Here is a 26,659-nt window from a genome sequence, read left to right on the forward strand (position 1 = left end):
GTATTAAGTTTATGATTGTGAGGCAGTGTTTGCATGAGAAAATTAAATTAGATTTATGAATTTAGCTGGCGACTCTTAATTACAAAGCAGCCTACGATTATAGTTCCCCCATTTATACAGCTGGGTAATTTTACTGGAGCAAGTACCTTGCTTAAGGGTACTATAACTTGAATTCAAACCCGCAACCTTTGAATCCAAAGGCAGCAGGTTTAAGGACTACATTACCACCTGCTACACAGCTAAAACTCTTCTTCAAATGGATGTTAAACTGACTGAGCGCAGTTTATTTCACTTTGCATACTTAACAGTGTTTTGTCCTCTGTATGATAATGAACTGAAATGTTGAGCACAAGCTGGGAACTTTTATGTTTTCCTGCAAATATTTTAATATCAACAGAATTCTGAACACCAAAAATTGGATTTTGCTCTGTATACTTTACATAACTGTACTGTTTCATCCAGAGGGTTCATGATGAGATTGGATGTGATTGGAGAACTGGCCCCCAGGAACCAACATCAACAGATGATGCCTTTCATTGATGCTGTAATTCATGAGATCTAGAAGTTTACTGACATTTTCCCAATAGATCTCCCTCATGAAACAACAACTGATGTCAACTTCAGAGAATATTTTTTACCTAAGGTTTTTTTTTTTTTTTTAGCAGATGTGTGCTTACACCTGGTTTTCTTAGTTTCTTTTAGAAACTGTGTAACTATTGTCCTAATGCCTGTGGTAATGAAGACTGTGAATTACTCCATACAGAAAAAACTAGAGAACATTTAGGATACATTATTTCACACTACATTAACAACAGTTTTCTATCTACATAAGTACAAACATTAGTTCTTGTTTGAGCTGTATGTCTGTCTGTAGAAATCTTAAGGGTTAGGATTATTTCACAAGGAAGGTTTTCTACTTTTAATATTTCTTATGACATGAAGAATGTATCATCATGTAGGAGACCTACATTATAACCCTGAGTTCAGTTCACCATGATGCAAACCACCGAGCGGGGTCGCGGCGGGCTTGGCCAGGTCCTGCTCTCTGGCAGGTCGAGTCCTGCTTAGGGTGCCTTGCAATGGACTAGCATCCTGTCCTAGGTGTGTCCCTTCCCCCTCCAGCCTTGCGCCTGTGTTTCCGGGTTAGGCTGCGGTTTGCTGCAACCCTGCTCAGAATAAGCGGTCTCAGACTGTGTGTGGTGTGTATGTGTGTATTTTCTTAATGACATACAAAACTCTTACTGTAATACTAAATTGCTTGGAAGTCTAAAACAGGCTCTTTCCCCTTAACACTAATGCAGAGGACATTAAATTACAGTGCAAAATAAATATTTTTGTGAAACATCTAAGTGCCTGAGAGTTTTGCACAGTACTGATTGTGTGTGTGTGTGTGTGTGTATATATATATATATATATATATACACACACACACACACACACACACACGGTATTTGCTAATTAGCCTGAGAAGTAATGGCATTGTGATGCAGGAAAAAAATTGAATCTATACAAAATTAAAAATAATAATAAAAAAACTTCATACATTTAGCAAATAATTGAATTACTACTTCATCTGTTCATAAATGTAAACAGTTTAACATTACACTGTACCTAATTCTTGCAGAAAACACTGATAACAGTCATGAAAGTCTGTACATTTTTATTTTTTAGAAGACCTGGTTAAGTGGTTATAACATGGACTATACAGCATTCGCAGTAAAAATAATAAAAATATTAAATTGTGCAGAAACACATGCACAATAAGAATGTGCAGCAGGGAAAATAAGATCGCTCATTTATTGTAGATCGCCTCCTCCTGATTACTCCTGCCAAAGGGAAGTGATGTCTGTCCGCGGTCTGGGTCATTTAGGCGGAGAATTCGGATCAGGTTGTTGACTGGAAGAGAGCTGTAATAAAGGTAAGAGCAACAATTTGACCTTCTGAAGAACTACCAGTGCCAATGCAAACAGAGAACCCTTCACTATGCACCTTTGATACTGACTACAAATCATTACATTTACATTTATTCACGTAGCAGATGCTTTTGTCCAAAGCGACTTACAACAGATACTATGTAGTGTTACTAGGCCACACACCTTATTGACCAAGGTGACTTACACTGCTAGATTCACTACTTACAATGGGTCACTCATCCATACAGTGAAACACACCCTCTGTGTCACTCACACACTACGGGGGGAACCTGAACAGCATGTCTTTGGACTGTGGGAGGAAACCCACGCAGACACAGGGAGAACATGCAAACTCCACACAGACTGAGCGGGGATCAAACCCACACCAGAGACAGCACCACCCAGATGCTGAGAGACAGCAGCACTACTCGCTGTGCCAACATGCCACCTAAAATGTATTTCAGTGTTGTTGATTTTATTAAACTTCTTGGTGTTTTCTTCTATCAGTCCAACGCTGAGATTTCTTTACACATTTATTCATTTAGCTGACGCTTTTCTCTAAAGCAACTTACAGTGGTGAGGCATGGTGGCACAGCAAGTAGCACTGCTGTCTTACAGCGCCTGGGTGGTGCGAGAGAACGTAAGTTCAATTCCCGCTCAGTCTGTGTGGAGTTTACATGTTCTCCCCGTGTCTGCATGGGTTTCCTCCCACAGTCCAAAGACATGCTGTTCAGGTTCCCCAATAGTGTGTGAGTGTCATGGAGGGAGTGTGCTTCACTGATGCATGGATGAGTAACCCCTTGTAAGTAGTGTAGTCACCTTGGTGAATAAGGTGTGTGGGATCATTGACCTCCGACCTAGGGTGTCCTGGTACCAAGTGCACTGATGGACACCCTTATGCATGAACATGGTGTTCGTTATGGACAAACTGCGACTAGCACAGAAATCCAATAACAACTCACCGCTCGGGTTCAGATCAGGGAGGCCGTTCCTCCCAATCACGCCCCTCCAGGTTATCACTGTCGCTGCCCACGTGGGCGTTAAAGTCCCCCAGTAGAACGACAGAGTCCCCAGTGGGAGCGCTTTCCAGCACGTCCCCCAGGGACTCCAAAAAGGCCGGGTACTCCACACTGCCGCTAGGCGCATAAGCACAAACGACAGTGAGAGACCGTTCCCTGACCCGAAGGCGCAGGGAGATGACCCTCTCATTCACCGGGGTAGGCTCCAACACATGGTGGCTGAACTGGGGGGCTATTAATAAGCCCATACCTGCCCGCTGCCTCTCACCCTGGGCAACGCCAGAATAGTGGAGAGGCCACCCTTGGTCGAGAAGAATGGTTCCAGAACCCAAGCTGTGAGTGGAAGTGAGCCCGACTATATCTAGATGGTATCGCTCAACCTCCCGCACCAGCTCAGGCTCCTTCCCTGCCAGTGAGGTGACATTCCAAGTCCCAAAAACCAGAGTTGGCGCCCGAGGTTTGGGTTGGCCGGGCACTCGGCCCCGACCACCGCCAAAATCACAATGCACCGGCCCCTTACGGTCTCTCCGGCAGGTGGTGAGCCCACCGAAGCCTATTGGATTATATTTATTAAAAAACTGATGGCTTTAAACGATGCCTTTACATTCCATTGATTGCTACACTATAATCGTTAGTTCATAATTGTTTATGGTAAGAGGCATTCAGTAGCTGTTCCGCTCTTTCTATTTAAGCTGGCACTCTGCAATAATAATGCAAACATTTGGCTGCTTATAACAGCTGGATATCTTAAGAAATGGATATTACAGGCTGGGATTTGAACCAGCAAAAAACATTTAAATACCATATTTTAAATCAAGTAACGTTTATAAAAATTTCACACTCCCTATTATTTGAATGAAAGCATAACAGTTTTTAAACTTTGATTATCAGAGTTATATTAAATGTACAGCTGATTTGTGAACTTGGAAAATGCCTAACTCTCCTTTGGAGTTTTTTGGTGAGATGAGATGGATTAGTTTCTCTAGCACAAAAATCATTTTCATTTTGCAACTTGTATTTCACATGAATTCAGTGTTTTTAACATTTACTTTGATCTGATACATGCTATCCTTTAATATAACATCTTTCTGTAAAGTAAATAAGAAGTAATCTACAATAGTCATTCATCTTTGTGCGGTTTAAGAACCTAGAGTGGTCAGCGTATCAGTATAGAGACAGACAATAAGCTTGTGATATATCTTTAAATCACTGGCATGAACATACCTCATACTTTGAGGGGTAAGAAAAATGAACTGCCTGTAACGCTGGCTGGCGGCTATTTTCAACATCATGTCCATAGATATTCTTCGGTTAACCATGTCCTTCAAAAAAAGGAAGGGGGAGGTCTGTTAAACTTCAGATACAGGTGAACATAAAGTGTTACTTTAGTCAAAGTGGGTAAGCTGTAAGAACTAGGTAAAATAAGGTTCCTCTTATTTTCAGAGGCCAGACTGGACAAAAATCAGAAAAAGAGCAAAAGAGGGACAGTGCTAATAACTATGACGCTGTATGCTATATGAAGGAAACATGCACCAGATAAGAACAGTCGTCAAAGGTTAAAGCTCATTAGGTGGGAAAGACTAATAGGATAACATTTATACATTTTCAAAAAATTTCACTGTTTTAGTGTCATCACTCCCTATCCAAGGAAACAGCTTTTACATGAACATTCAGTTGCTGCACTTCTGACATACTGGTCAGTGGTTAGCAACAACAGACATAAACACTGACATCAACACTTTTACTAAATTTTAGCCATTTACTAAGAAAACTACCACCATGAAATAAAACAGTTTAAAATAGAGGCTCTAACTGACACCACTGTCTTTGGGGGGGGAAAAAACAGGGGAAACTAGTATACTGTACACTTTATTTTTTATATGTTGTTAATAATTAGTACTTGGCTGAAAGTATACATTTTGCTTTACTAAAATAAATCTGTCATATATAGTTTCCATAATATATACACAGTTGTCCAGATATTCTCCAGTTTTAAGTCAAAATTATTTTAAGGTGACACACATTTTGTTTAATATTTTTAAGCAATATTTAAAAAAACTGAAATATGCTGTTTGCACACTCCTTCAGTCTCTGTGTTGTGAAAGCTCCATGTTTACCCAGATGATAAACAATCGCCACCACAAGGACACAACTGCTTTACAATCAGCCTGTGACAAAGTAAGTGTAAAATTTTTGGGATAAAACTGCCACCGTTAAAGATCATTCTGAAGAAGTCAGATATGTGCAATTAATGTTAAACCATGAGTGCTGACGGGAATATCAAAACACTTGGATATTTATTACAGTATCTCTGATTTCTTTTACTATCGCCATCTGTCCTTTAAGTGCCAGAACACTTCTTTACACTCATTACTTTTCCCAAGAATGTTTAAGTGTAATACAGTAGGTCTAAGCTAAACTCAAACTGTACAAAATGCATGCTGCGACTCAATTTCCAGAACTGGATCTTGTTATTACCAAATCACAGAGTTTATGTCACATACTAGACTGCGTCAATTAACTTCTGTGAATACTGCTTTATCTCACCGCTCTGCAGCTGTGGCCTTACCATGTAGACATCGAACTCGTCCAGGCAGCGGAAGGGAGCCTCGGCGATGGCCCACAAGGAAAGCACAAAGCATACAGTGGAGAATGAACGCTCACCCCCTGACAAAGAGCGCATATCGCTCAAAGTCGCTTTGTCACCCTCTCCTGGTTGAACCTAAGACCACAGCCAGGGACAGTGAATTTCAACCACACCAAAGGCACCTCAAAACCACACAAAAGAGCTTTATCAGCCAAGACCCATATCAGCATGTCAAAGACTCAAAATTTTTGCCATGATAGGGATTCAAAGCAATCATCACTATTAAGAGTTATGATCTGTAAGTACATTGCATGTTCTTACCGAGATGGACAATGTCTCATTTTTGTGGTCAAAGGTCATCTTTCCTGTATATCCTCTTTGAGACAGCATTGAGTCAAAGTAGTACTTACAGCGCACTGAAAGATACCTAAAAGATTAAAAAGGGGAAAGATCAAGAAGGGTTAGTACAATAGTTCATACATTTCCTATCACATTTTCACAAGGAAAGGCTATCAGCATGTTTCGAACTAAAAGAAACATGGTTTCCTTGAAATTTCTGGTTACCCTGCACTTTACACTAAATCAGTTCCATTCCACCAGAATTATCATCCACAGTTTTAAAAAGTACACTGGATTTGTCTAGAAACACATCCTCTTAAAAAAAAAAAAAAAGACTTGAAAGATGTACCATAAATTCAACAGTTACTATTCATAACTGCTTGTCTTTTTGCAGGGTCATTGCAGTACAGAAATTAGCAAAGAAACATAGGGTACAAGGCAGGGAACATGCTGGATGGGACACCAGTCTATTGCAGACCAGTCTCTCTCTCTCTCACACACACACACACACACACACACACACACACACACACACACACACACACACACTGTAATGATGACGTATTATGGCGGAGACTAAGGGGTTGCTCCTCCCCTCGGTCCTCTCTCCTGCGTGCGCGCAGGCTGATATACTTGGCCGTGTACACATTTTGTGCCTCGCACGTTTTGGAGTTTACTTTAATGTTTATTTTATTGTAAAGACAGCTGTGTGAAATATGTCATCCATAGTTGCCTACAAGATATTAAAAAGAGCAGCTTCCTTTTTTCCGTGTCCGTCTGGGTTTATATAATTATACGCCTTTCTGGAATCCACATGAGGATCTGGGCTAACTCATTAGCCAGATCGTTACAACACACACACACACACACACACACACACACACACACACACACACACACACACACACACACACACACACACACACACAATCGGCAATTTAGAGTCACCAATTTACCTGAAACACATGTAGCATATGCAGGAACACTGACATAACGGGGGGAGGGATCAGTAACTCAAGACATAGCAGTGTCCCATTTCCTAATGCCTAACTGACTGACTGACTATTGAACTCTTTCCAGTGCAAACTGATTGAAATCCAAAACCTGAGTATGTAAGAGAGTCCATAGTCCTGTGGTTCGAAGTGTTCCCCTGCTTCAAGTGCTGCCCCAGCCACCAATATCTGCACCTTTACCACTTGCTCAGTCTTCCCTGGCATTGTACAGTAGAAATACATACAGACTGTACCCTCATTTCCTGCCTTGTCCTGTCCTGTTGAACCAGGAATGTACTACACCAAGTATTTGAACTGTGGGAGGAAACTGGAGCATCCAGCAGAAATCCCACACAAAAATGGGGAGAGTGGGAAAATTCCACAGAAATTGAATGGGAGTTGGACCTATACTTGATCGCACAGCCCAGATGCTGTGAGGCACCAGTGCTACCTGCTGTGTCACTGTGACATCTATAAGGTGGCAAAATTAACATTCAGCAAAGTACTTTTGTATCCAACACTACAAGGAAGATTTTTGTCATGACCCTGTTTTATGCACTCATATTCTTTATCAGTTAAAACCATTTCTGCAAGAGAATTCATCTGATGCTATAAAAGGCACAACTCAACATTCTGGTAAAGGACAATTATGTCAAATAAACAGAAAAGGCTTAGGCTCCAACTAAGCATGACTTTCCACCTACATTCTCATCTCAGTGTACATTTTGTGGCGGTCATTCATGATCTTTCCCAGGAGGCCAATGAACTTCTTAAGGGTCTTCACCTGCAGAGCTATATTCCTATAGTTCTCCAAAGCCTCCTGGTACTGTCTGTCAAAAAGAAAGACAAAGGAGGTGGACAGAAAGACTAAGTGAGTGTGGGGAAAAAAAAATGTACAGGGTACTGGATACCTAAGGTTTCAACATCTAACCACTGAGGTAGGTCAAAATACATCATGATTTTTATACTTTGAACTAGAGCCATAAAAAAGTGGCTGAAAAATAAACATGAAACAAGGAAACAGAGGTCAAAAATGAGTAGAGCCATACCTGATGACCTCATCTCTGTCCCCCTGCTGGTCTTGCTGATTGCTGATCTTCTGCTTTAGTCGACTGATTTCACTGTCTATGCTTTTAGCTGTTCTCTTCACCTCCAGGCGCTCAAGGCAGATTTCAGATGCCTTTGCAACAGAGGCCTGTCAAACATGGAAGAAAAACTGCTCTGTATTTTTTTTTTTTTTTTTTTTACAGGAGTTCAGTGATTAAAATGGGTTAAGACTTCCCTTAAAATTAAAGCATGACATCCTTCCTAGTCTTTGCCAAAGCATTTCATGAAACACTTGACCACCCTAGAGTACCATGAGCTCCTTCTCTTTGACATCCAGATCAGCCTTGAGCTTCTGAATCCCATTGATGTGCGTCTTTCTTTTCTCTTCGTAGTGTTTCTTGTGATGCTTGGACTTCTCCACTTCCTGGTCACATTTACTAAGTTCTTCCTGAAAAATCGAGAAATAATATGATGTGTAACTTCTTTAAAAAGTTATGTCTAAGCAATATGAGATGATAAAATCTGTTATCGGTGCAAAACCAAGGGTTTTACTCCGAGCTCACTGCAGACAGTCACCCACCTTTATTCGCTCTGCTTCCTCTGCCACGTTGTTAATGATATCTTTATGCTGCCGGTAGCTCTGTTCTGCCTCTTCAAAGGCCTTCCTCCTTTCATTCATTTTCTGTCGGGCCTCATCACTCTCTTGCCTGGCATCACTGATCCTGACACAGATCTCCTGCAGCTCCTCCTCCTGCAAGGCAGAGACAGTTATGCTTAACATCAATGCTGAAAATGTATATCACTTTGATTAAAACAATCAATTATGTCATTGAATCACACTCTACTGAAGAACTGGGAGAGGTCAGAGTGAGGACTCATTTTAAATCAGCAATAATCAAATAAAAGTTTTTCCCTTCTGACATGCTAAGGAGTCAGTTTGTGTTTTGTGGTATCTGTGTTTATATGCAGAGCAAGCACTAACACCAGCATGATAATTAATGCTTAGTGCAAAGTTGATACAGTTGGTACCGTAGTGGTTAGAGCTGCTGCATTTGGATGAATAGGTCACAAGTTCGATCCTCACCTCTGAGTGTAGTACCCTTAACATTTAAGTAACATGACAGTGATATTGAAAGTGATGACCTGGTGAGCATTACCAGAGGGTTTAGGTCCTCAGACTGGGGTTCTTCAACATTCTGCAGATCAGCCATTTCCATCTGAATCTTAGTAATTGTGCTCTATTGGGGTGAAAAGTCAGTTTATTTATTTTAAAAAAAGAAAAAAAACATAATTCAGCAAAAGTGCAACTTCTTAACTTCCAAAACATAACACATACAGCAAAAACAGGAGAACAAAAGCTCTCCAGAACTCATTTTTTGGATTAAGACAGAGCTGCACTGCAAGTGAAATGAACCTTGGTTCTCTTCCTGTCATCGTATGCACTCCTCAGCAGACTTTCATTGCTTCGTATGTCATCCTCTATATCGTTCATCCGTTTCCTGAACCTTGAAAGATGGGCCTTCTCATTCTCAATCTCTGACTGCATGTATCTGTAAGGAATGGAATGAGATAATTGCAAATTTTTCCATGGAATACTGAAGTCTATACTGGCCAATCTGGGGGTCTTTCACAGTATTCAAAGGCATCTGCATGCCTTTTTTCTTGCAAGTCAGAATTGGGTTTTTTGAAGTATAAATAAGGAAATCAACAAATCCATGGATAATAGAATCTGAGTTTAAAGGCAGTTGCAATGTGCCTCCACCATTGCATAGATGTTTTGGGATCCACCTGATTTGTTCTTCCAAATCCTTGCTTAGGTACTGTGCTCGCTGGTACTCGCAAGAGTAGTAGCGGTTAGGGAAGACCTGGTCTCCTTCTTTTGTAAACGCCTCTCTGCAGTTAACTGGGGGACGGCCATTCTGCATCACCCGCCGTGCATCTGCATTGCTCTGTGAAATCAATTATGCACATGCATGCATAAAGACGAGAAGCAAAACAGTGTTGACTGCACTTACTAATGTTAAATCCTCATCAATAGTTTTACAAGGCTTACTTGCAAATTTTTTAATGAAAACAAAAAACTTCTCAGCAGTCTTTCAGCAAATAGCAAAGAAAATGACCTCAGATTGGATCCAGATAAGAATATTACCATAACACAGACAACACATACCTTAATAACCAAAACTGTTTCAACTGCACGCATGTCAATCAGACAGTTTGCCACCACTGGGTTGTCAACCTCCAAAGCTTCTAGCACCGTGGGATAATCTGGGTGCTGAGCAGCTCTAGTGTTTCAAACGTAGAGAGACCGAATTAAATCCAAAATTTTAAGAAATTCCAAAGAAATTACACATAAAAACCTTTAGCATTTAGGGATACTTAGATTCATTAAACTGCACACATCTATAAGCTTATTCTGTATGTCCATTCACACAGAGGGTCAGGTGCTAGAAAAAGTGTGTGGTTTGCACAGGTGAGATGAGTTACAGCAGTGTTGCTTACTTCCCACTGATATTGTACATAGAGCTGGAAAACTCGCTGACTATGATCAGGGGCCTCCTGCCCTGAGGGTAGTGTTCTGACATGATGCTTTGCAGGGTCTTCTCGTCCTTGAAGTTGTCACAACAGAAGGCCAGCATCAGGCTCTTCAGGCAGCTCTCTACAGCCAGTGCCAGCTCAGGGTCTTTGAGGCGGATGCAGAATCCTGAGTTGGGCAGAGCAATGTGGGTGGAGAGAGGTGTGACAGTGTGTCATGGGATACACACTCAGACCACTTCAGCCACACCATAGCCAGTCACTGAGAATGACTAATCACCTCACACTCCAAAACTTCAGAAATTTTGCATTCAGTTACAAATAGAGTGGATAAAACCTAAAATAAAGGGGATTTAATAGCAAATCTCATCAAATCTCAGAGGCCTCATTCCTCTGTAAGTAGACTTTCTCCAAAATATATTTATTCCAAAATGGTCATGGAAGTCATCTTTAAATTTAGGGACAGTATTACTATTATACAAGTATAGCACAAGTATTATAAGCGTTTCAGAAAGAAATGAATGCTTCAGTTGATACTGGTACTACTAGACTTTCCAAGTTAATTCTCTAAAGGATCACCCACCCACTGGACCCACGGGTTTCTTTCTGAAATGTCCTTTCCTATGGAACTCATTGATGGTTTCAAGCAACGCAGGCATCCGCTCTCCAAAGCGCTTGATTTTATCTGTCCTGCTAGCCACCATGGCATTGAGGTCCCTCTGCTTAGCCTCCACAGAACGATGCAACTCCCTTTCTTCTTGCCTTTAATGTGAAAGCAAAGCCAGACATGTAGATAAATCACAAACTTGACACCAGAAGCCAGTTTAGATGCATGAAGGAAGTGAACTTGCAGTATTAACTCATAAAGGAAGGCCTCTTGTACTTCACTTCTTATATTGGGTGAATGGGGGGCAACAAAAACTACCACATTTGATCAAAGTGGCTTGTGTTGTAAATATTTGAATTATGAATTTTCAGAAATACAAACATATTCCAGTTAAATATGCATTGCGATTATTTTCTAAAAATCTGTTAGTTATGCAGGGAAAGCACCATTCACTTCCACAGTTTTTACAGCCTATGTCTGTTGTTCCTGAATGGTGTTGATCCATAACAAGAGGAATTTTGCACATGTTTATGGGATGAATCAGTCAACCACCGCCAATAAATGGGAGTTCATGGAGAGAATGCATTTTATTCTCAGTCATTTCAGATTTGTTTTCACTTTAATAGAGCTTAGAGCTAATAAAAAAATTTTAAGTCATACAAAATGTTTTTATTCATTAAAGCTATAAATAAGGTTGAATTATTACACTTTTACTGATAGCATAGATAAAAGGAAGTTAAAAGTGGCGAGAAGCTGATGAATGTTGCACATTTTGGGAAGAATCAGCCTAGTACTGGCATCGAGTAAGAGCATGTGGTGATAAAAATACTCATTATAGCAATATGTTAAATTGTTTAATTTTAATGTAGTTTAAAATTATAAAATTAGTGTTACACTGTGATGGACTAGCATCTCATCTAGGGAGTACCCTGATTCTCAACTTATGCTTCTGAGATGGGCTCCAGACCACCACAACCCTGCACTGGACAATCAGTTGTTGATGACTGATGGATTTGGAAACGTTAAAGCTGTAATAATAAAATTTAATATAATATTTTTACAAAACCTAACCTGTGAATAAACAGAAGTACAGATGTATTATGTTGCTTTTATCGATTGCAAGTTAGTGATAAAACCAACTTTGGAGTTATGATAAAATTTAATTATGGACTTCCTGTCTCACCTGTGTTTGTAAGTTGAGGAATCGGTGTATTTATTTAGCTGGACTAACAACTTACAAGTTTACAAGTTTGTATACTAAGCTATTTATAACATTTTAGCAATTTATACAGCAGAATATTTGGACTGCAGCCATTCTGCTGTAACATGATCGAGGGTACAGCAGCAGGAACAGGATTCAAATCCAGGTCCTTCAAATGAAAGTCAACAGTTGTCACATGTATGAGAGTTGCTGCCCCAATTTACCAGCCCTTAATTATTTAGGATTTATTTATTTTTTTTTTTAAACACATGAAGTGAGCAACATTATACATTTTTGTTCAGACTTGTTCTGAGAGGTACACCCACCGCATCTTAGTCAGCTCTTCTTTGCCCCTGGCCACCACTTGCTGGAACTGGTTGATTTGCTGAGCAAGGGTAGAGTCTTTATGGTTCAAGGCATCAAGCTCTGACTGGAGCTTGCTGATCCTCTCTGCCCTCTCCCGGCTCTCTGCACCCGTTAACTGAAGAATACTGTGACACAAAATAAGTTTCTCACCTGACTTCTTACGAATACAAGACACATTTACATTAATACTTTACATGGCAGGAGCTAGGCACAGCTACAAGTGACTCAGAGACTAATTTTCTACTCCAGGCACCTGCACTTGAGCTCATCGATGCGCTTCACAAGCTGCTCCTTGTCCCTCTCTAGGTCCCTCAGATTGGTCTTAGAGCGATGGAAGGTGGCCTGAAAAAAATAATAAAAAGGGTTAGTACAAATTGAATAAAGGGTATTTACTGCAAAAACCTTGATTCATTGAAAGGAGAACAACTGTTCTCTTTCAGAGCACTAATGTTGTAGCAATGAGTGATTTGCAAAATTTTCCTACAGGAACTCACATATTTAGAACAAAGCGGTCACGACACATAGGTCAAACCAAAAGATGTGTACCACTCAGCAATGAGCAGAACTGCAAAATAATTCATGTATTATAAGTGAGAAAGTGTAAGCATAGAAAAGCCTGATTAAGGTGAGAAGAATTCCACTCATTAAGACACTGAGTATTTGTAACCTCAGCCTCCTTGAAGGCTTTGCTGCGGTTCTGAACTTCATCTCTGAGCTCTGAGCACTGTGGCTGAAGCTCCTGCACACGCTGTGAGATGCTGTCCAGCTGGTCATGTGTTTGCTTGTACTGCTTCTCTGCTTCTACCACTTCGAGCTGAGGAAGACAAGAGGTCAAAGTGCATGATCAATGGCAATGAAGGACTGCTGAACACCATCCCATCAGGGTATCCATGATTTACCTTCCATTCCTCTACTTTCTGGTCATACTTGATGGTGGCATTCTCTTCACCCACAATCCTCTCCCTCATGGGCTTTATCTCTTTTTCCATTTCAGTGACCTTAAATCGACAAATGTTTCCAGATTAAAATATTCCACTGAAACTACATATACAGGTATTAAAAGCAATATGTGACTTACTATAGCTACTGTTCAGTTATGCACCGTTCATGTAAATTATAACAATAAGTTAGATGTAAAAAACAATTAGATACATACAATGCACGAAAAATATTTGTTGACTATCACACAGTATAATGAGAATTAGTAAAAGCCCATTTTAAAATGCGTTGTTTATTGTAGTAGGAACTAGATGCTTTCAAGATTGTCAACGTGCTAGATTGTCCAGTACTACGAGTCAATTATAACCACTGCAACCTAAGACGACTATTTGAATTTAACAGTCTCAAACTGAGTGACAAAAAGCAGTTCACCCCAGGTGAAATTTGGCAATATAATTTGTTATATTTAATTTAAATAATTTAAGTCAATAAATTATGGACAATAATTTATGTTTGAATTATTCTATATTTTATTAGACTAAGAGAAGAGTATAATGCAGATACAGTAAATATCCTACCAGGGCCCATGCCATCAGATTCTGAAGTTCCTCCAACTTTGCATGCATTTCATCCAGAGAAGCCAAACTCTTGTACTTGTCCTCTTTTTCCAAATACTTGCGCTTCAAGTCCTCCAAGCACTTGTCAGAACAGACATGTCTAATCAACACTTTGTCACATTTGTTTACAAGTGCAGAGCACTTTAGTTATAAATTCATGTTAGTTCAACAAATATTAATTGGATATTTACATGACCCTGAAAATTAGAGCTCATAATCATCAAAAATACCATTTTACAATCAAATTACTACTCAAGCAATGCATAAAACTAGAAAGAAAAAATGTGCAACAAACACAGATAATGGAATTATCAAATTACCAAATTTTAGTTATGCAGGTTTTGTTGACGGAGAAGAAATAAGCCAACCAAAGACACTACCTCCTCATGTTTCTCAACTGTATTCTGGGTCATATTCTTTGTCTTCATGATATATGTGTAGTCCTCTTTCATTTGCTCCAACTGAGTTGCTTTCATGAAAAACTTGATTGACCAAAAAAAAAAAAAAAAAAAAAAAAAAAAAAAAAAAAAAAAAACACATACACACAAGTACAAAGAGATATACTACATATTTTTAAAAGCAGGACAGATATATGGTAATTTAAGTATTCAAAACAAGAAGCAGCATGATATGAAACAGCAAGTTTTTTTTTGCATCTCCAGTTTAACTTATTTAGTTCACTTACATTTACAGAAAAGTATGTCTGTCATTTACCTTGTATTTATCGCCTTCACCTTTTGAGTGTAAGAAGTGCTTGCTCATTTCTTGTGTCAGTATTGACACTGGGTTGTCCACCTGTTTAAAAGTGAATTGTTCTTGAGGATTAATCTTCACTATGGATTCTGGAAAAATTGTTCAGTTTAGTATTCTTCATAGTAAATGTGCAATGAAAATCATTTAAAAGTTCTACCTGGATATTGAAGTGATCCAGAATGGAAACCAGCTCATCTTTTTTCGAAGACACAAGCTGACCTTTAAGAAAAACATAAAATATCCATGTTACTACTTGCCTTATGCAATTGTAATTTTTCAAGGATAACAGTGTATGACATCATAATTACCGATTTTGCTCTTTAGTTTGTAGGTTCTAAGCCCCTCACTGGAGAGTCGCAGCTCCACGATGATGGACTCACCAAACACCTCTGGTTTATAAGCATCCTGCCCTCTGTTGCGTAATGTAATGGAAACATCTGCTGAACTGTTCAAACATCAAAAACATAGAAAGCTGTTGAAAAAACAGTGCAGTGTGGGAAAGGACAGCACAAGTAGTTATAAAATCAAAGTCCTTGTGAGAAAATGCAATTCTTCCTTAAGAATTTGAAACACTGCAGGAAGAAGCACAGTACTTTACCTTGGATGCAGTCACTAGCTTTTATTAAAGGTCAGCAAGTGCTAAATTCTGTAAATGTCACAAATTCTGAATGTTTCAAAACTGTTTCTTATTCTGCTGAATTTACAAGCATCCATTTTGCTTCATGTTAATTTTTAAAGAGATTTTTAACGTGCTTGTTTTGCAAGACATAGACACACTAGGGGCAATTTTGCATCACCGATCCACCTGAACGACAGATCTTTGGACTGTGGGTGGAAACCAGAGTGGCTGGAGGAAACCCACATAAGCACAGGGAGAATATGTAGACTCCACACAGACTAGGGGATTGAACACATGTTCCATCACACCACCCATGTGCTGTGAGGCAGGAGTCCTACTCGCTGTGCCACTGTGCCGTGCTGTTCAACAATACCTCAATTTCTCATTCTTATGCTAATAGCCTGCAATCTTTAGGCAAAATAATAGATATTGAACTTTATAGCTGAATTATATGAACACGAGAAAGCTGGTGCCTGAAGCATATGGACCCTGACCTACCTTTCTCCTTCCTTCACAAATCCTTTCAGTGAAGATCCTCTATTTGTTGTGTGTGCTTTACCTCCAAGGCCAACAATAAGCGCAGTCAGAACTGCACTTTTGCCACCTAATGGTTGACACACAAAGAGAAAGACAAACGCAAGAGAGTGAATAACCCAAAGGAAAGGATGTCTGCCTAAAAGCTGAATGACTGCAGGATTAAATTCACTTACTTCCATTGTTTCCAACAATAAAGTTGACATTTGACCCAAAAGAAAATGGCCCCAGCAAAGAATGGCACATGAAGTTCTTCAGGGAAATGCTCTCAACTATGCCCACTTCTCCTGAAGTCTGAAATGAAAACAGAATACTTCTTTAAATTTACATATGCAAGAACTTAAAAAACAATCATTACTGACGACCTTTATTTAGCTGATGCTTTCATTGTAGGCCATTTACAATGTTAGACAAGCAACTTTACCATGACTTCATTTATACAGTAAGGTACTTTTTAACTGTATCAAGTTGAAGTTAACACTTTGCTCAAGGGTACAACAACAGGAGTTCCACCTGCTTTCCCAAAACATGAATGTCCATACCTTTTGTGAAGTGTATGTCACAGAAGAGGCCTGACTTGGCCCAGTGTCACCCTCCTCATCTTCTTCCCATTGAGCGGACCTTGCTCGTTTGTGGTTACCCTCACTTAATGAGCTATTCTTCCTTTTAGACATCTCCAAATCCTTTAAAAACACACACGCACAAGTGTTAGATTATCTACACTAGTGAGTATGTATTCAAAGTAAGACTAGATTAATTATGCAGCCAGCAGTTACAAGGACAAAAAACGTTGACTTTGAGGCCGAAAGAATGTTATACAGCTTCAAGTCATGCACTTTAATGCTCATAACAGAGTGGGTAACCACTGCACCCACATTCAAAGTTCTTCAGTTTGATACAAAGATGTCAAGTGCTAAATTGTCCTATTTCTTACTTGGCTGGCAGTCTCCCAGACAGCAACACTTACTATTAGTTTTGTACACAGCAAAATTGCTTTAGGGGTTTGAAACAGCCAGATTGTGAAAACTCAACATGAAATATTGTGTTGCAGCAACAGCACTGCTGAAGCAGACCAAAAGAACAGAAAAACAAATCCACTGCATGAAACACAATTGTAAACAAGGGAAGAACAACATCTTAAGGGCCAGATTCAGGAACTACTGAGGGGTTAGGGCTAAGAACACAGCGAGATACTTTGGGAAAGAACACGAGGAACATAGAACAGAGGGTTACAGCGGTGAAAAGTGAAAGTCATAAGACTGGCACTTAGAGCTCTGTTGATGACTGCGCGAATATTTAAGACTTGGGCTGAAATGCGCCGCCTGTTAGCGGAAGAGAAGAAACGTCTCCGGGTTGACCGGTTTCCCGCAATTTTGTTTTCACCTCGCGAGCTCCGACTCGCGGGAAACGAATGCGAAACCGAAAGCGGGGCTCGCCCCTGCCACGGCACGAGCTGGACGGTACACACCACAGTCCGCTCTCACGCCGGACACTGACTCACCCTGCTGTTTCATAATAAACTAAAGTGAGCTAAGTTTCGCTAGTAAGAGAATTTTCCCCCGACTCCATATTTTTATAAACTACTACTAGTAGGCTTACTACACACCTAGCATTCTTTGCTGTCTCTTCTAGTTTTGAACACCAAAAATTTCACTGACTTCACCAGTCCTAACTTAAAAAGTGACAACCTACTTTTTGAGACCTATACTAAAATTATTTATCGTTGTATTACGAAACTCTTCTCATCTCAGCTGGTTCGCTAGGAGGAGGAAGGAAGCGACGACGACAACTTAACTTTGCTTGGTAGCCGGTTAGCTTCACTGTTGCATACCTGACACCTGACGCTAGCTAGCTAATAAGTCAGCGGCTTTTATTAAATAATTTTATAACTTAACAAAAAAGTCAGAAACTATAGCAATTGCTCATCAAAATTATTCGTCCGATTAATACATGATCATGATGATGAAGAAAAAAGACATACACCGGCGCCGGGCAAGTAATGTGGTCTCTCATTCAAAAAAATATGTTCTTTCTGAGGTGAAAGCAAACAATGAAAATACAAATCATATTTTGAGTAAAACCAGAAAAAAAATAACCAAAGCAGTATATAATTTTGATGTGATTCCAACGATCTTCCACACTCACTGACTACAGCAAACGCCTCCCTCCACGTCCGAATGTCGGATTCGGCGCCGCGCTGCGTGACGTCACGAAACCGAATGTGCGACCTCATTTTGTGTTTAATTACCCAAAGCAGTGCCTTCCAGTTTTATCTGCTATATTTTTTATAACATTTCATTGAAAGTAAACGTTTTAACTGTTTAGAAATACTATATAAAGTAATTTATTAGACGATAAAAAGGAACCTACAGACGTGCGTGAAGTGTACGTAAATCTTTTTTTTTTTTTTTTTTTTAAAAAAACTTGTAAACCGGAAGCGGAAATAGTATTAGGATCCAAGCGCCCGTTTTGAAGTTTCTACGTAAGTCGCAGGACACTGCAGTATAGTAGTTGTCACATCGGAATTTCGGAGGTAAATACACTCAATTTGCAGTTATAGCTATAGTTATATAAAGATTTCACTAATTCAATGTGAGCAGGAAATATATGGTTTCATAACGTTTGTTTAGAACACTCAGCAAGTTTCCTGTATCCGACGACGTTGCGTCAAAATTATCCCAGTGCTTAAGTTATTTACCCGACCCGAGTAATTCTTATAATATATTATATATATATAAATTAACAATGCACGATGATAATATATCCCAGTTTCACAGAAAACCGAGTAAATCTGAATTGCTTCCTCACATTGTATTGTACAAAATATGCTCTTCGAGAAACATCCTTCCCAAAACGTTACATCTATGAGAAAGACAAGCAATAACATACATAGTTATTTGAACAAAAATATGGCTACAGTATAGGAATACATTTCCCTCCCATTCTCTAATGATACTTCTTTCATTTGTTCTTGATAAATATGAGTAACAAACATGAACAAGTAAGAAAAGTTGCATTTTTCAAAGCCATCTTAAAGTAACCCATTTGGGTCTGATATTTGTAAGCTACAGATAAATGGATTGTGAAGAGTAATGATTTAACAAGTTTGCACATGTTTTTACAGGACAGGGTGCCAGGTGATTGTGACGTGTCACATAGCCTCATCTCCAACGTCTGTATCAGTTGCAGTTATGGGTGTGAATGAGTTATGGTCCATCTTGGAGCCAGTGTGCGAGTCTGTGCCCCTCTACAGCCTTGCTGGAAAGACACTGGCTGTGGACCTGAGTCTGTGGGTCTGTGAGGCCCAGTCTGTGAAAGAGATGGTAGGGCGAGTCACAAAACCCCACCTCCGGTGAGTTACGAGAAATGCAGTAGTCTGTGTTTTGTACAGGCTGCTTAATGTCCAAGAGTTATCAGATTTAAGTAGATTAATTGCACATCCAGAGACTCAAACAGACACAAAAACAACTTGTTGCGCCACCTTTAAAGGTTATTACCTATGATTCAAGGTGTATATTGTTTTCATTTCAAAAACAGGCCAGATGTAAAAAGTAAAACTTACAACAATGATAGTAAGTGACCTGAAGAAGATACCTGTGGTACACCATTTTTGCACAGTTATTTCTGACAAAGGCAGTATGGTGATGCAGCGGGTACTTCTGCTACCTCACAGTGCGTAGGCTGTTTGGGTGTTAGTTCAAATCTTGCTTTTGTGTATATACACACACACACACACATTTTCAGAACCGCTTGTCCCATACGGGGTCGCAGGGGAACCGGAGCCTACCCGGTAACACAGGGCGTAAGGCCGGAGGGGGAGGGGACACACCCAGGACGGGACGCCAGTCCGTCGCAAGGCACCCCAAGTGGGACTCGAACCGCAGACCCACCAGAGAGCAGGACCCGGTCCAACCCACTGCGCCACCGCGCCCCCCATGCTTTTGTGTATAGTTTACACATTTCCGTGTGCTTGTGTGGGTTTCCTAAAGGAGTTCCTGTTTCCTCCCGCAGTTCAAAGACGTGTGTTTCAGGTGGTAGCTCTAAATTACCCATCGTGTGTGGATGTGTGAGTGAATGAGTGTGTGGATAACCTGTGATTGACTGGGGTTCTATTCAAGGTGTATCCTGATTAGCCTTGCACTCTGTGTTTTCAGGATTTGCTCCAGACCACTGTGACTCTGAGTAGGACAAATGGTCAATGATAGGGAATGAGTGTTCCTTACCAAAATGACACACACACATTGACTGAAACCACTTATCCCAAGCGGGGTCGCGGCAAGCCGAAGCCTTACCCAGCAACGCAGGGTGTAAGGCTGGAGAGGGAGGCGACACACCCAGGACGAGACGCTAGTCGGTCGCAAGGCACCCCAAGCGGGACTCGAACCCCAGACCTACCAGAGAGCAGGCACAGGCCAAACCCGCTGCACAACTATGACTATGCCCCTGCTTACCAAAATGAATTGAGCCTAATTAAGTGTAATTTTATTGATCTTATTTTGAAAATACATAGGATTTATTTTTAATCTATAGTAAAGATCATCATTAACCTCACATCATGCTACTATTTTCTGCAGAAACTTGTTTTTCAGAGTTTCAGCACTTACACTAATGGGGATCAAGCTCATTTTTGTCATGGAGGGTGAGGCACCAAAAATAAAAGCAGAGACTATGAGCAAACGAACTGAGCTGCGATTTGGGGGTGCCAAGAAGCAGGCTCCTAAACCATCAAAATGCAACAGATCCCGCTTCAAGTTCATTCTCAAAGAGGTTATGAGTTACAGATTTATTTATATTCTCCTGATTCAGGTTACATTTTCTGTATGAAGGTTTAAATGCTGTTTTGTTCATGCAGTGTGCAGAAATGCTCGACTGCTTGGGAGTTCCGTGGGTCACTGCAAAAGGAGAGGCAGAAGCTATGTGTGCTTTCCTGGATTCTTCTGGATTAGTTGATGGGTGCATTACGAATGACGGAGATACCTTCTTGTACGGAGCACAGACTATTTACAGAAACTTCAACATGAACACCAAGGTACTTTCAGACTTCTCAAAATTCATATTGACTTGTTGCTTTCATACCTCTAAAGAACTGCACAGCTGAAAGTCTGTCATACAGTAGCCGTATTATTGAAAATTAACATTTCAGTATATTGAACACGAAGTCTGTTAAAAATAATTGTAGTATTTATAACATTTTCTTATTGTATTCATTTTAAAATTAGACACCACACATTATTACTTTATTACTGACATGGAGTGAACACTGAAATGTTTATAGAAAAAATCACTTTAAAAATGTTACCACTTTCCCACTAGCTACCTCTGACTAATGTAATATTTTTAGAATACTTACTCAAATCTTCCACTATCCTGCTAAAATCTGATTCAGGACCCACAAGTCGACTGCTATAAGATGAAAAGAGTCCAGTCTGAGCTTCACCTGGATCGAGAGACTCTTGTCGGTGTAGCAGTACTGCTGGGTTGTGACTATATGCCAAAGGTACTGTAACTTTATGTTGGAGGAAAATTTTAGAGTACTGCGAAATAAGCTTATTCGTAATAAAGCTTGTATAAAACGCTTGGTACTATAGTGATGTTTTTTAAACATTTTTCTCAACAGGGTATACCAGGTGTTGGAAAAGAGCAAACTTTGAAGCTAATAGAGACACTAAAAGGAAAAACACTTTTGCAAAAGTAAGTAAAAAAGTTTTTTAATGTTTTCACCTTGGTACCATTTTTAAGTTTGAAAATAACTTAATCTTTTGCATCAAAGTACAGTATGCACAATGTAAATATTAATAATGTATTTAAATGTCTATCATAAATTTGGTATCTGAAAGTGCTTCTATCTTTATACAAGGTTTAGTGAATGGAAAGATGAGGGTCAGGTAACACAGGAGAAAAGTGTGAAGAAGATTACTCACTGCCCTGTGTGCCATCATCCAGGTGTGTCATTCAAACATTTTTGTATTTAATAGTGTTTAAGTGGGGCGCGGTGGCGCAGTGGGTTGGACCAGGGTCTTGCTCTCCAGTGGGTCTGGGGTTCGAGTCCCACTTGGGGTGCCTTGCGACGGACTGGCGTCCCGTCCTGGGTGTGTCCCCTCCCCTTCCGGCCTTATGCCCTGTGTTGCCGGGTAGGCTCCGGTTCCCCGCGACCCCGTATGGGACAAGTGGTTCTGAAAGTGTGTGTGTGTGTGTGTGTATTTTTTGAGGCTGGTACAGCAATATAGTGTGACAACTACACAAAAAGTTTTGTTCTGTCCAGAAAACAAAGATCTCCTGGAAGAATTATTTTTGTAAACATGAGAGGAATCTTGAGGAAACCTTGAGAGAATGTAATTGTCAGCCTGACAGGTTGACAGATTCCTAATCAGACCAGCAAAAAGCAGGATAAAACCATACAATGAGTTTTGAGTTTATGCCAAAAATCCAGTTCAGGGACAGAAACAGCCTTGATGAATTAAGTTTATCAAATACATTCCAGTGCATTGTATTTTCTTCCAAGATGTATGTCACTTTGGAGAAAACTGTCTGCTGAAAGAATAAATCTAAATATAAATACACTCAAATATTTACATTTATTCATTTAGCAGATGCTTTTGTCCAAAGCAACGCACATCTCAGCAACAATACAATTTGTGTATTACATTAAGAGAAAAAGACATGGCTGCAGACATGTGACTCTTAAGTAAACCTAGTCTGTTACTTTCCATTTGATGCACCGATGTTCATCGCCTGAGTAGGTGCATAAAACACAGGATACATGAATCCTGATAACCACCTACCAATTTTTTTAATACTAATAATATGATACGCAAAATCACATACAAATATACAAAGCTACTCTTAATTCTAATGGTACACACTGTTCATCCTACTAACCAATAACCAATTTTGTGTAGACATTCTTTGATACCCAAGCAGTGACATCAGGTTGCTTTTCTTTTTATTTAAAAAAAAAAAAAAAAAAAAAAACCCTTTTTCCTGTTGATCTTTTGTTAGGAACTTCTAAATTTCATGAGCACCATGGCTGTAAGCTGTGTAACAGCAAACGGTTTTGTGAACCCCAGGACTATGAATATTCTTGTCCTTGTGACTGGCACCGGGCAGAACAGTCAAGACAAATCAGTCCAGTAGAGTCCAGCATTAAAAGGTTTGCTCTGTCAAAGTGACCACATTAAACTGATACAACCATGTTAGAATGTCTCACAATGTTAGATCTTGCCGACTTAACCTAAACGTATATGAGTATATTTAAGTTTATGAATACGTTTTTAATTATGTGTATACACTTTGTGTGCTAAAAGTAAAAGAGGCAGCCTTTTGCAGATAACTGTAAAGGTAAGACTTGTGCTTCTCTTTGAACAGGAAAACCTTAGCAAGTGAGGGATTCCCTTTCAATGAGGTAATAATAAATTATTGTTTAAAAGCAGTGAAATTGTTTTTTGAATATATGATTATTTATTCGTTTATTTTTCTTCCAAGGTAATTAATGAGTTTCTAGTGCCTAAGGATAGTCCAGTTGAAAATGTGACAAGAAGAAAACCAAATCTTTTTCTTATGCAGGTATTTAAAGTCTGTGTTTTCCATTTACAACTTTTGGCTGTTGGGCTTAGGGAAAATAAATATTACATCTTTTAGAAATTGTATTACGGATTTAGGTCCGGTGTAAAAATGGACTTTTTACATTTTTTGTTATTATCTTGGCTCTGTAACACTTTTACTTTTTCCTTCTAGAATTTTGCTTTAGACAAAATGGATTGGCCAAAACACTACACCAGTGAAAAGGTGCTGGCACTCATGACCTACACTGAAATGACGAACATCAAATGTGGCAAAAAGACATCCTCATACTTACAACCAATACGGTATCGCACAAGTCAAGTTTGGAAATTAACATGTATGAGAATATGCTGTATTTGGAAAATGTATTGCTATCAACTGTATTTAACTAAAGGAACATGTACAATATTTTGATTTGTTTCCTAACACAGAATTTGTAAGTCACGGGTCAGGAATGGAGTTGCCTGCTTTGAAATAATCTGGAAGAAACCAGGTTAGAATGTTATGTTTTCAAAAGAAGTGCAAATCTTGGCAGGGATTAGGGTAGCAAGTATTTAGCCTTGATAAGTGAAGCCATGAGTGCAACAAACAATTTTTAAGTTAAAGTGTCATACTTTTTAGTGCTGTAACGTGATTTCCCTGTGGAAGCAGCTAAACGTTGCCATGTGGTCTGTTGGAGTCTCCCCGTGAGGAGTAAATGAGGGGGCAGAGGTGACAGATCAGACACAAGGCCATAAGGTGCCGAGTCTGCTTCCTTTCCAGCTTAGGAAACTAGCTGTCAGACATCCTCATCAGCCCTACCACCCTCAGCACCAGTGCACCTCCCAAATGAGAAATAAATTAAGATTGTAAGATTTCTCGTTCCTACATCAACTCAGCTAGATAAGTGTAATTAAGATGGCACTTGTGAGTGTGAAGGGATTTTTTAAAACTTTTTTTTACGTACGATTTCATGTATCCATCTTTTTAGTCTCATCTGACTGTGCCCATGCAGAATAGCAGCAGGCTCAGCAAATTCTAAAGATATTTATAGTAACATATTTCACGTCCCATTAATGAATATTAAGGTCATGGCAGATATTCACATTCTGAGGAATATTTTAGAATCTTTCTGCATTACTGATAACCATGCTTTAGATATTACAGCAGTTGTTTATTTGCAGATCATTATGTACATGTTGATTCCATGGCGGAAGGATGTCAGGACGTTGTGACGACAGTTGAAGAGCAGTGTCTTTTCGAAGCTGCGTACCCTGACATTGTGGACCAATACATGAGAGACAAGGCAGAAGCTGTGGAGAACAAGTCCAAACGTAGGTTTCTGAAATGTGCTTTCATTTACAATGGGGGAGCATCATAACACTATAGGTTTTCAAGAGGCTTTAAAACTTACTAGGTGATATTGATCAAAGGCCCCATGCTTTGTAGCGGTCTATTGGATTTAGTACCTTGACACTTAAAAATTTGTGTTTGTCAGGGAAGCAGCTCACTTAAAAGGCTTTGATTAACAGGACTTAACACACTTGGAACACCTGTTAGTTTCAGCACATCTGATTTGACCCCCCCCCCCTCCCCACTTTCTTGGGATGAAATATGCCATGTCTAGTTGCACAAATTACATGTTCTGGAATATTCATTACAGAAAAGAAACAGCGGAACAAGAAAAAAGACAACAAACCAGAGGAAGCAGATGGTGTTTCAGAGCTTTTTGTTCTAATGAACCTGCACAGTTCATCTGAAGACAAAATAAGTTTTACAAAAGGAATAAAGATAATGCCCCCATCTGATACCACTGTCACCAGGAAAGATCTGGATTGTTCCCAGTCCTCCAAACAGCAGCAGAAACTTCCAGTGGGCCACACTGAATCTGGTGCTCCCCAGGGAACACCAGTTGAAAAGGACACACAAGCTGAATCTTCAGCCTCCTCTGCAGGCGCTGTCACAACAGCAGATTCTCCTTCGGTGTCTGTGGTCATTGACGAACTACAGTTAAGTGAAATCGACTGGGATGCCTTGTCTTTCACCTCCTCTCCTCAAGTCCAGAAATGGGAGCATACAACAACAGCTACTCAGGCTCATCTGTCCCCAGGTTTCAGCAGCAGTAAAGAGAAAATATACACAACTTTGGTCACAGAATCAGACAAAGATACATTAATTTCTGACTACGTTTCATACCTGAATACTCTGAGACCTCAAAATTTGCAACCTGTGAGAGATCTCTCAGACAATTCTCTAAGGAGCAGAGACCTTCTAAAAAATGCTACTGAGCACCATATGATAGCACTAAGTCCAGGCATTCTGACAACCACGAGTCAGCCAAAAACCAGTGCAGAGCCTGAATTCCGAAACTCTAAGGTCGATGGTGTTGTTACCCTTTCTGGTCAGGCCCAAAGGTGTATTGAAAAAGAATTTCTTAGTACTTCCCAAAAGCATGGCAGTAAACACAGTTCAGTGCTCAAAACCTCCTGCCTCATAACTCATAAAGCAAAAGACTGTTCAAGTGGCAAACCTTTGCCAAAATATAAATTTTCAAGAACAAAAAGCTCTGTGCTGTCTCAAAAAAGCAGTGGGGACCCAGGTGATGGTGGATGCCCTGCAAACAGGAAGAGGCAAGGTGTAAAGAGTGTCTGTATCGTTTTATCCTCTTCAAGTGATAACAGTGATGCTGAGAATATGCTGGTTGAGCAATGGAGTGAGACGTCCAAGTCCAAAACTCGGCAGAAGAGTCACATGGACTATAAACGTGAGATAACTGAGAGGGTGACTACGCGTAAAACTTGCAGCTCAGCCTCTGAGTTGAATCCTGTACCTTCAGATGGAAATGGAAAAAAGAGTGAGGTTGAAGAGAATAGCGTTGTATTTATTTCCGAAGAACTTGACCAGGGCCCAGTCTCTGCATCTCAGATGTGTGCCAGTGATGAAGATGACTCTGTGAATTTTGCCAACAGCCCACTGCCATTAGCAGAAAGACTGAAACTCAGATATTTTTAATTGGAATCCAAAAAGTGTTGTTTAATGTATAAAAAAACTG

General features: G+C 39.8%; 2 protein-coding genes across 4 annotated transcripts; one reads left to right on the top strand and one right to left on the bottom strand.

Moving 5' to 3' along the window:
• Positions 1-1,654: 1,654 nt before the first annotated feature.
• On the bottom strand, positions 1,655-18,277 carry si:dkey-119f1.1 (Structural maintenance of chromosomes protein 6-like). 3 transcript variants are annotated; one of them, XM_018735276.2, is made up of 27 exons: positions 18,214-18,277; positions 16,611-16,751; positions 16,245-16,362; positions 16,033-16,138; positions 15,224-15,360; positions 15,073-15,134; positions 14,877-14,957; positions 14,543-14,644; positions 14,124-14,243; positions 13,506-13,604; positions 13,274-13,420; positions 12,860-12,948; positions 12,567-12,731; positions 11,016-11,194; positions 10,400-10,601; positions 10,068-10,182; positions 9,686-9,846; positions 9,312-9,447; positions 9,055-9,135; positions 8,478-8,648; positions 8,208-8,345; positions 7,900-8,045; positions 7,555-7,680; positions 5,841-5,946; positions 5,502-5,654; positions 4,157-4,254; positions 1,655-1,907 (listed from the first exon to the last, which is right to left on the bottom strand). In XM_018735276.2, exons 2-27 carry the CDS (start codon positions 16,740-16,742, stop codon positions 1,793-1,795), a joined length of 3,285 nt encoding a protein of 1,094 aa, XP_018590792.1. In that variant the 5' UTR covers positions 16,743-16,751; positions 18,214-18,277; the 3' UTR covers positions 1,655-1,792. The 3 variants fall into 3 exon arrangements, with proteins under 3 accessions (XP_018590792.1, XP_018590789.1, XP_018590790.1); XM_018735273.2 differs by having other exon boundaries at positions 18,050-18,271; XM_018735274.2 differs by having other exon boundaries at positions 17,864-18,271.
• Positions 18,278-18,531: 254 nt separating this feature from the next.
• On the top strand, positions 18,532-26,628 carry gen1 (GEN1 Holliday junction 5' flap endonuclease). Its single transcript, XM_018735091.1, has 14 exons — positions 18,532-18,601; positions 19,193-19,420; positions 20,643-20,835; positions 20,921-21,097; positions 21,455-21,565; positions 21,686-21,759; positions 21,926-22,011; positions 23,068-23,218; positions 23,434-23,470; positions 23,551-23,631; positions 23,803-23,933; positions 24,060-24,121; positions 24,792-24,941; positions 25,271-26,628. Exons 2-14 carry the CDS (start codon positions 19,260-19,262, stop codon positions 26,617-26,619), a joined length of 2,763 nt encoding a protein of 920 aa, XP_018590607.1. The 5' UTR covers positions 18,532-18,601; positions 19,193-19,259; the 3' UTR covers positions 26,620-26,628.
• Positions 26,629-26,659: the final 31 nt, after the last annotated feature.

This window comes from Scleropages formosus, chromosome 1, assembly GCF_900964775.1.
Source record: "Scleropages formosus chromosome 1, fSclFor1.1, whole genome shotgun sequence".
NCBI lineage: Eukaryota > Metazoa > Chordata > Actinopteri > Osteoglossiformes > Osteoglossidae > Scleropages > Scleropages formosus.